Source organism: Alnus glutinosa, chromosome 3, assembly GCF_958979055.1.
Source record: "Alnus glutinosa chromosome 3, dhAlnGlut1.1, whole genome shotgun sequence".
Lineage (NCBI taxonomy): Eukaryota > Viridiplantae > Streptophyta > Magnoliopsida > Fagales > Betulaceae > Alnus > Alnus glutinosa.
The window spans coordinates 3,815,030-3,826,557 of NC_084888.1; the positions used below are offsets into that span (position 1 = coordinate 3,815,030).

General features: G+C 34.6%; 1 protein-coding gene across 1 annotated transcript; it reads left to right on the forward strand.

Annotated features, from left to right (window-relative positions):
- The first annotated feature begins 1,001 nt into the window (after positions 1-1,001).
- On the forward strand, positions 1,002-2,162 carry LOC133862654 (probable receptor-like protein kinase At5g24010). The gene has a single exon (XM_062298500.1). The coding sequence runs from the start codon at positions 1,002-1,004 to the stop codon at positions 2,160-2,162; it is 1,161 nt and encodes a 386-aa protein (XP_062154484.1).
- Positions 2,163-11,528: the final 9,366 nt, after the last annotated feature.

Genomic DNA, 11,528 nt, shown 5'->3' on the forward strand with positions numbered 1-11,528 from the left:
TGAAATGAAACTGAGATATCAAAAAAATAAAATTTTTAAAACATAGGTGCTAAATATGTCTTCAACCCTTAAATTTACTAGTCTTATTAATAAAGTTATTTAGTAAATTCATGCATGATGCAACTTCCACCCAAAGGAAGATTAGAATTTACCATTTAAATTAACATTGGTTAATTAAAATAAGGTAATTTCAAAGTATTTCTTGGTACTGCTATTCCTAATGCTTTAATTGTTAGTATTTTTATATTCCAATTCCAATGCTTGATGGTAATAACATTTTTTTGCCTTGTATACAGATGTTGACACAAAGTGAAGTCACGTGAATTAAAAAGCTTTGTTTCAGAGACTGGAGGAAAAAATGTTGAAAATGATGATTTTTTTTTTTTTTGGGGTATTTATGTGGACTCTATTAAAGAAAAGCAAACCAACAAAACCTTAAAAAAAAAAAAAAAAAAAAAGATGAAAAAGATTCTTGAGAATATTCCTGCTATGTGGTTGGAGATATGTTAGAATATCTATATGATTTTTTTTTTTTATTTGGTTATTTTTGTGCTGATTTGACATTTTTTTCTTAAGTAAAAAAATCTATAACTTGTAACCGGTTTTTTTTTTTTTTTTTTCTCTGCCAAGTCAATACAAAAAGATTAAAAAATAATCCATAATAATAGATGCCATAGCATTTCTCTTATCTCTTAGTGTAAACAATTATCTTCTCGTTTGCCTTTTCCCTTTCAGTGGTCGAGAAGTCTCCGCCAGATTAAGACGCGTTGACCACGTCAACTGATGTAGGTCCTTGCGCATGTTTCTCCTCTATCACTGGCTCAATCTATGCAAAAGCCGTTAAAGATCGAACTGGCGCATGTTCAAAATTCCGGACGTCACATTCAACAACAACCGTAAGTTCTTCTATATTTTTAAAGTCGGATGCTTAGCTTGTTTACTATAAATATTGTCATCCACATTACTTCCCTCGCATAGCAATTCCTACCAATTAATTTCCCATGGAAAAGCTTCATTTTCTCATGCTTCTCTTGCCTTTCTTTCTCCTCCATTTCCTTTCTCTTCTGCTGCTCTCATCAGCTGATAACACCCTACCAACTAAGTATTTCATCAATTGTGGGTCCAAGTCCAACATTATTGTTGGCGGTCGGAACTTCGTCGGTGACTTGAATTCTGGCTCCTTCTCTGTTGGACCAAGCTCTACTGTTAGTGCCATCAATTCATCAACAGATACCTCCCTTTATCAAACAGCAAGAGTTTTCACAAACCCATCTTCGTATGAGTTTGATATCACCGATCATGGCATTTATTATGTTCGTCTCCATTTCTTCCCGTTCACGTCCGGGAGTACTAATCTGGCCGATGCCCAATTCGATGTTTCAAGTTCTAGTTTTTCGCTGCTGTCAAACTACGGTATTAAAGAAAATAGTAATTTACCTGTGATTGAGGAGTTCTTACTCACAATCAACGGAAGCAAGTTCGACATCCACTTTTCTCCCCACAGAAACTCTTTTGCTTTTGTGAGTGCCATAGAAGTCTTTCTAATCCCAGATAAAGACTTCGTCATGGACGATTTTCCTCTAGTTACTGCTGCTGGGAGTAGTGAAACTTACGTTGGCGTACGATCTCAGTTCTTACGCACAATTCACAGGGTCAATGTTGGAGGTCCACAGAACAATGACACACTCTGGAGGAATTGGATACCAGATGATGGTTATCTACTTTCTCAAGGATCCGCAAAAACCTGCGTCCCTTATAAGGGCGAGCTTACGTATGATGTTCTTGGAGCAACTTTGTACAGTGCCTCAGATGTTGTTTACAGGACTTGCAAAGAATTAAATTCAAATTCGTCCAACATAACTTGGCGTTTTGGTGTAAACAAGAACACCAGACACCTGGTGAGGCTGCACTTCTGCGATATTGTTAGCGCAGAGGATGCTTTTGTGAGGTTCGATCTCTCTATTTATAGCAAATTCAGTCAGATGATCTACCCTGACGATGCTAACGGAATCGAGCAGTTGGCAGCTCCATTTTACTATGATTTTGTGGTTGATTCAGATGATTCGGGAGTTATGAATATTAGTGTAGGGCCTAGGCAGGATTCGAAAAATAAAAATGCCTATCTGAATGGGCTGGAGATTTTGGAGTTTGCAAAGAAATGAATATGAATAGAGTTTTCTCCAAAGACGTACAGGATGAATGGTTCCAGATAATCTCGTCAACTGTTTGGGTAGTAACATGTGGAGTACTTTTAGTTTCCCTGTAACTGTTAGGATGTTTCTCTATGCTTTTGTTTGTCTTTTCACTATTTAAGTTTCTGTTTTTAATTGTTTACTATTAAGCCCCGCTTCTTCTTTTTTTTTTTTTTTTTTCTTTCTTTTTTTGGGTAAAATATTTTATGTCGAGAAATGTTTTAGTTTATGGAAAATTAAATGCCTATTTTCCATTGTTTATTTGTCATCCTAAAAATGGTTGGTAATATTTTTTTTTAGTGTTTGATTGGTATGAAAAATTGCTAAATATTTCTTATATTTTCATCTAATATGAGGAATTACGAGAAAGGGATAGGCAACGAAGAGGAGCTGCGAAGGAAGAGTGTGTAAAAATAAAATGCTTTCATTGGTTAGATTAAAATCAAGTGCAATTACATATCCATATTACTTGCAATTTAGATAGACGATTGTGAAAGGTTTCTTGTAATTAAAACCTACCTACCCAAGTAGGTGTTTTAGTAATCTGAGACCTGCTTGAATAACTAGGCCCCATAAGAAGCCCTCTCAATAATTGTTTTAGAGAGAGCGGCATAAAATAGTTTACACTGATAAGAAACGTAAATTATTTTACACCTCGTAAATATTATTTTTCTTGATTAACTAAAAATATTTTCAAATTCTTTAATGTTTTATATCAGGCCAAACACTAAAGAAATATATATATATATATATATACACTTCGAAAAACAAAAACAAATAGTGTGACTGAGGCATGAGAGACACATTGCATCATGTCTTCTTATAAAAGGACGGAGGGTGGAGTCACGGATTTCAATATGCTAGCATATATGGTCCATGGAGAGGAAGTAATCAAAATGGTATATTCATTTTGATTAATTCTTTTGGGGTAATACGGTAAATATGGTTAATGTATCCTGACTTACGACAAAATGATAATAATCATAATACAGTCAACCTAATAAATCAGCTTGGGATAGTTCATGAGAAGTTATACATGTTTCGAGTTAATTAGCTTCACGATTCCGCTTGAGTTTAATTCGCTGCGGCAAGCGAGCAACAAAATACAGCTAAATTATGTTTATTAATCAATGCATACATAAATGAAGATTTGTTTTAATCATATAGAAATAATTTATAGTAATGCTAAAAGAAGGATTAGAGTCTTATTTATGTCCTCCTAAATGTCACGTGGCCTTAAAATTACTATTAGATCAAAATCTAATAATGATCATCTCAAATTTAATGGTGATTATTATAAAAGTCACATAACATTTGAAATGACATAAGGAGATGTAACACCCCAATCTCACAACGGGTATAAAGAGCATATATTTCTCTATATAACATTTACATGAATATCTGCCAAAAAGAATTCTCACAGATTAACCAGATATAACATCTATAATCTTTAATATGTATTATAATTCATCTATGTAGTCATCCAAAAATTCTATAGATCCTAATAAAATTATAAGATATTCAAGCCTATTACTTCAAAATCTTTCAACAAATCACTACAGTTCATCATAATAATATCAATTATCTCTTAATGATCATACTATTTACATACTTGCTGCTATCAACATATAAATTTAGTAATAATACATCATAATTAAACCGCGCGAGGTTTCCCAAACTAATGTTTAACCAACTATACTTCATAAGATACGTCTAAGATTCTCAATTGTTCTTCGGTACGGCTAATATCAAGAGTCTTTGATATCTTTAAAAAAAATATAAATAAAATATAATTAGCAACCTCAGTAAATAGAAATAACTCGATGTCAAGATGTTTACCAGTTTGAAATGATGTACAAAAACTTACTAATTCTCAATATTTTCCAAATCAAGATATGAAAATATTTCATTTATAGCATTCAATAACTATGAGAATAATTTGTGCACATGAGTAACTGATGTGGTCTTTTGTTTACCAAAATATATCAATAATAAATAACCACTCGTAATAGGACGAATCCTTGTAGGATAAGGCTATAGAGAGTGTGTCGAACCTCAAGGACTGCGTAGGTATTATTATCAAGCTTTTCGAGATTAAATATAACTTAATTTAAAAGATTTTTGATTTTTGTTTTCTTAAAATAAATGCATAAAAGTAAAAGACATAAAATTAAAGATAATATGGATGAGATAAAGAATAGGGGATTGATTTCACCACTCACCGCATAACAATGGTCAATCGTAAATTAATAAGAAAAATTCATACTATGCATGATAAAGGGCTCGTCTCACTCGAGTAGTTAAGAAATTACCTCTAAAGAATAAGTATAATCTATCTTCGGTTGGCACGAATCGTCCACCTAACCACTAAGATGCGGTACGACTCGTCTTCCCTAGGCATGGACTATCTACGTCTTTAATAGGATATACACACAATCAATGGAATAGTATAACCTATCTTCGGTTGGCACGGACTGTCTACCTAAATTACACTAAACTAGGGTGTAGTACAATCCGTCTTTCCTAGGCATGGTCTATCTAATCCTTTTGATCATATATCAATTAAAACTGTTGTATAACAATCATTCACATAATCACAGAAAATATGAAGGATTGAGTTCAATCAATATAAAAGACTTTCTAAGACAAGATAAGAAATTCATAATGATTGAATATAAACATTAAAATCAATTCTCACAGTTATACAACCATCATGAATAGAGAAAATCTCAAACTAAAATACAATTAAACCATTGTTACTTGGAAAGGGCTACATCAACACCCTATTAGGAATTTAACCGCTCATCGTAGTGCTGGGATGGCCTCCTGCCATGGTATTCTCCTCTTCAACTTGTTAGGCCTCCAAGAAGAATTTCTGTCTAAAGCTAAGCACAAGCCTAAGCACCAAGCACCAAGCACACCTTCTCTTGAAGCTTAGGGGGTCTATTTATAGGGAGCACACAAGTCCTAGAAGCCATTAGAATTCCATAAAAATCGTTCTTGAGTCTTCTTGTCCAAGTAGAAGATTGAAACTTTAATCCAAGTAGGAAAAGGATTTCAAATTCGGCCAGGATTACGGTCTTTTATTGCGAGGCGATTTTAGCATAGTAAATGTTCGAATCAGAGAAAAGCTATTTCTGACATATTTGTTTAATATTTTATTAGCTTTCCAACGCCACCAATTTCATTGCAATCCGATATCTGACGAAAAATTTATGATCCAAACACTGAGACATATGCAGAATCCAAATTTGAATCCAATCCGATTTTGACTCTTAATAGAGAAATTCCGATTTAATCCTTCACTTGATTTGATTAAACCGAACCACATCATATAAGTATTCTATTATGATTGGTTAAGCTTAAACATATCTTCTAGGTCTTCTCAAAGTGTGCTTTAAGCCCAAAATTAATGGAATTAATTGTGTCTTTATTTAAAACCTGAAAACATTAAAACAACACAAAATCAAACAAATAACAATGCTAAGGAATTAACATATATAAGTTAAGGGGCTTGAATGTGTAACATTCAACGCTTATCACACCCCCAAACTTACATATTGCTAGTCCCTTAGCAATACAAAACAAGAAATAAAACTGAAAAACAACAGAATAAATCCTTCTTTCATGGGATGTACGATTGCATTTAGCGTATGCAACAAGCCTTTTAAACCCCTAGGATTCCCTAGTGGACGAGTGAAGTCTCGTGAGGGTTTGCCAGAATTGATACCCACAAACAATTTTCCTACCATGTTATCCCCAAGAATGCAGCATCATAAAAATAATGGTTCTCATTCATTAGCAAGCTTAACAAAATAAACTTCATCTTCACAATTTCAGGGAACAAAAAATTAAGTTACTAACATGGCATTATGAGATATCACAAGATTCAACTAGTGTAAAGTAAACTTAACACATAGTCACGAGGTTTCAAAACTAATCTCAATCATGAATGGTTCAACACTCAAAATTCGTTGGACTCCCCATTAGATAAAACAACCAAGGCATATATATATTTTATTATTTTTATATATGCAGGCTGTGCAATGCTTAGCTCCCTTAAGCTTTCTAATTGACCCATATAACAAGTGTTAGGTCAATGACTCCCAAACCAGATGGTTTTAGGGCATTAGGTGTAAAACACCCTAAAGACTTACTAACTCAAGTCAAAAAGGCTACGGAGCTAAACTTAGCCATTTTAAACAAACTTCCACCTTTTGACGCGAATACTCAATGCTTAATGAGGCAAGAGATCCGGTTACTTAGCGAAAAGCTCAAAGTGATCAATATTATTCTCTTTTATATTTTTTTCTTTTTTCTTTTTTTTCTTTTTTTTTTTCTTTACTTTACTTTTTTTATTTTTTTATGCCAAGGTTATTCCTCCAATAAGTTACCCACTTGCATCTAAGATATTGATAATAGACATAACTGATTTCAAATTTCATACCCCACAGACTACGTGCTAGTGTGTTTGTGAGAATCAAATTGAAACAAGTAATATCTCATGCTGCCAAAGAAAATAACAAAAGTTCTTAATTCCCTAGTCAAGTGATCATGTGTTCATCATGTTAAGCTCACCAATGAAATACGAATCAGAATTCAAAATCAACAGCATGCTCAAGAATAACATAGCAAAATATTGGACAGTGTTTCGTTCTTCCATACCCCCCAAACTTGAATCACACATGTCCCCAATGTGTGTATAAAACTAAACATAACAATAAGAGGATAGGAATACCTGAATGAGCAGATGCGGGGCATATCATACCCCCAGACTTGATTGCAAAAACACATGTCCTGAAAAAGAGAGTGATACTCCAACCAAATACTAGTAAAGTGCAACACATTGTTGTAAAAATATAACCTAAGAATGAAGCAACAATGGAGAAGATAAACCTGGAAGGAGATCATGTACCCTGGCCTGATAGAGGACTCGAGCGTACAGGGCCTGTGCTCGAACCAATGAAGCTTACTCATTTAGTCAAAATATGTGGAATCCATCAAGCCAACGGAATCCACATCCTTGATGCGCTCAGTGCTCTCTGACCTTTAAGTTTAAATTTGAAGCACCAATCTTTTCTTCTCTTTGACCAAAGAGAATAAATTTTACCTACAGAAAGGTAATTTCGAATGCCCGCATATCGAGGTAGATCCCTCTGAGTATTCTCAAACAGTTTCTCATTCAGAAGGGAATCATGAACTGTAATAGAATGAGGAGAATACACAGGGAAGTTTTCTACCTCGATGGTCTCTTTTTGCTCTTCTAATATCCCTAACAAACTACTCTCTTGACCTCTTGGTACATCACAAGCAATATGGGCTCGGGGTTCATATGGCGTCTCGAGAATAAGAGTGGGTGATGAAAGAGCCTCAGTGCTCACTTCCTCGCCTTTTGCCCGATGTAGAGCTTGTGGGGCCTCAATTTGCTCCTCCTTCCTCTCTTCCCCGTGAGTGTCGACCACTTCTTCATTATTCATTGTGGTGATGGCTTGCTCATGATAAGTATTCTCATCCACCACGTAGTGCCCATCAAGATTGACCACCGACTGTCTTTGAAGCTCTTCTTCTTCTATTTGCTTTGTCATCTGTTCCCTCTGAGCTTCTAACTTGGCAATGGCTTGACCCTGAGATTTCAAATCCTGATTGATCTCACCCATAAGTTTCAACATCTGAATTTGAAAGTCAGAACCTGACTGAGTAGATGGTGGTTCGGCATGGTATTGTTGTTGTGGAGACCAGTCAATGGGAGATGGCTTCTCTTCGTCAGCATCTATCTTAGCAATGGATTCAAAGCGAGAGTTCCATGTCTGACTGACAGAGGTCGCTACATCATTCATAAATTTCAACAGCTGATCTTGCAAATCCGAATCAAACCGAGGCGGTGGTGTGGCCTGAGAAGAAGGTTGCCAGTTATCCTCAAAGTTAGCACAATATGGAGATGATTGCCAATGCTGGTGGGGAGGATGGAAGTTAGATGGTGAATAGGCCGCTTGATCATTGAACTGCGGATATGTCTGATGGTACAGTTCATGAAATTGTGGAGCATAACTTTCAGGAGCTTGAGCTTGCCATGGGATATCAAACTGGTTACTCCATGCCGGGTCATAGGAATCACAGTAAGGCTCATTCCTCGGTCTAGAGAACTGTGTATTCATATGCTCATAAGAATAGTTAGAAAATTGTCCTGCAGTAGGACAATCTTTAACATGATGATAAGGACTATAGCAATATGAACATGGTTCATGGGGTGTTGGAATGCCTCCCCACATGAACTAAATTGAGAAAAATAAAAGAAATTAACAAAAGAAAATAAAAACAAAATTGAAAGCAAAAAAATAAATTAAAATAATAATAATAATAATAATAATAATAATAATAATAATAATAATAATAATAATAAAGAAACTAAAATTAAAATAAAATAAAATAAAAACAAAAAAAGAATCAAGTTAAATTCAATCTTTAAAACATAATAACGCTACCGTTAAGCAGTCTCCGGCAACGGCGCCAAAAATTGATGTGGTCTTTTGTTTACCAAAATATATCAATAATAAATAACCACTCGCAATAGGACGAATCCTTGTAGGATAAGGCTATAGAGAAGGTGTCGAACCTCAAGGACTGCGTAGGTATTATTATCAAGCTTTTCGAGATTAAATATAACTTAATTTAAAAGATATTTGATTTTTGTTTTCTTAAAATAAATACATAAAAGTAAAAGACATAAAATTAAAGATAATATGGATGAAATAAAGAATAGGGGATTGATTTCATCACTCACTGCATAACAATGGTCAATCGTAAATTAATAAGAAAAATTCATACTATGCATGATAAAGGGCTCGTCTCACTCGAGTAGTCAAGAAATTACCTCTAAAGAATAAGTATAATCCATCTTCGTTTGGCACGGACCGTCCACCTAACCACTAAGATGCGGTACGACTCGTCTTCCCTAGGCATGGACTATCTACGTCTTTAATAGGATATACACACAATCAATGGAATAGTATAACCCATCTTCGGTTGGCACAGACTGTCTACCTAAATTACACTAAACTAGGGTGTAGTACAATCCGTCTTTCCTAGGCATGGTCTATCTAATCCTCTTGATCATATATCAATTAAAACCGTTGTATAACAATCATTCACATAATCACAGAAAATATGAAGGATTGAGTTCAATCAATATAAAAGACTTTCTAAGACAAGATAAGAAATTCATAATGATTGAATATAAACATTAAAATCATTTCTCACAGTTATACAACCATCATGCATAGAAAAAATCTCAAACTAAAATACAATTAAACCATTGTTACTTGGAAAGGGCTACATCAACACCCTATTAGGAATTTAACCGCTCATCGTAGTGCTGGGATGGCCTCCTGCCATGGTATTCTCCTCTTCAACTTGTTAGGCCTCCAAGAAGAATTTCTGTCTAAAGCTAAGCACAAGCCTAAGCACCAAGCACCAAGCACACCTTCTCTTGAAGCTTAGGGGGTCTATTTATAGGGAGCACACCTTCTCTTGAAGATTTGGATTTGGTTTGGTGAATATGGATTTGGTTTTCTTACACAGTTTGATTATGAACTTTTTGGTTAATCTTTTCCAATGATCAACAAAAAAGTCAAACCAACTTTGTATCATTTTTCCTTTCTTGTAAATCCAGCATCAACAGTAATCAAATCCATATCAAAGTGAAGTGAGTTTTTTGCATATTGGTGTCAAATTTAAGTTTTTTGCATAGTCAATACAAGTTAAGTGAGTTTGATCATGTTTTGTATCCATGCTTTGTATCAAACTATCAATACTCATTTTTGTGTGCTTCTAATGTATCAAACTATCAACTACATCAATCAAAAGTAGAGACAACCAACATTCATTACAAGAACTCCAACATTCATTACAAGTAATAACCAACTATTTCTTGTTATGATTCCGCAATAAAAACAAATTACACAAGTACAATAAGCAATAATTCCATAACAAAAGTAATTGAATTGAGAAAAATTGGCTATCAGAAAAGAAAATATAACATTCAGTGCCATGGATTCTTGTTTTTTGTCCAACTTCTTTTGGCGCTCGATGTTGAGCTTGCTTTCTGCCAAGACCACAAATAATTAAAGCAGTTATTTAGATAACATTGGGCCCAATCTCAAGACATAACTGAGTAAGGAGGAAGAATACATACCGATTTTGATTTCTTTGCCTTGCCCCTGACCCTGTTCTTCGGAGGTTTCAGTTTATATATGCGAACCATCCAATGATGAGTTGTGAACACCTAAATTGATATTAAAGACACAGAAATCCAATCAGAAAAAGAACAGGAACTTCACATGAGAAAAATTTCAAATATATTTGACTAGTTGCACCAAAGATCAGTAAAGCTCATCAATCATTGGTTTTGCCCTCATGATGAAATGAGAATGAGCACTTGCTTATGGTACCTATTTTTTTTTTTTTTTAATAAACAGCTTAAATAAAACAACATTTTGGAAAAGAAATCCATGCAAACATCACAAGGAGCTAACCATTTCAAATCATATAGAAGAGGTGCCCAAAACTAGCAAAGGTCCAAGGGGCCACATTTAATTATGTGACAAGAAAGAAGCCGCTTTATTGGCAATGTTCTACACCCTGGGCGCCACGGTTTAACAGTATGGAAGAGAAACAGAGGTTATGAAAACCAGATTCCTGGACTACATAACGTTTGCATGGATTAAACTGCTTTTATTTCAAAGCCCACCACATTCAGCAAGGAGTTAACTATTAAAAAGACGCCCTAGCAAAATTTAATAGTCATAATTATCAAATATATTAATCACATACAATGCTAATTATATCCCACAACGCATTTTTTTAAAAAGCTTGTCAAAGGCTTTACCATCTGTCTCCACAAACTTGTAGTAAAGAGATGAAAATATTCAAAATTTAAACAGCTAAAACAAATGTATCCTCCATCTAGAAACCACTGACTTCACAGCAAAATCAGACCTTTAATAGGAGAGTTTGTACATGAGGCAGTTTAGCATGGTGGGTGTGGCCTGAGAATTGATCCGATATTAACCATCTCTCTGCAAACAGAAACAAAACATAGAAAAACACATTGCTAACTAAAATGAATTACATAGTAAGCTACAATATCATCCAGTTCCTTTGCCCAAAAAAAATAAAATAAAATCCAAGACCATTTTTTTTTTTTTTTTTTGTGTAAAGTAGTGATAATCACTTACAAGGTAATCGGGTTCCTTGATATGAGGAAATACACCACCTCCTATACGGACCATCCACAGGAACTTCTTAATATCGTCACTGGGGTAGCCAGCAAGACCTGTA

Coding starts and splice junctions, on each gene's coding strand:
- LOC133862654 (XM_062298500.1), top strand. CDS start 1,002: ATGGAAAAGCTTCATTTTCTCATGCTTCTCTTGCCTTTCTTTCTCCTC.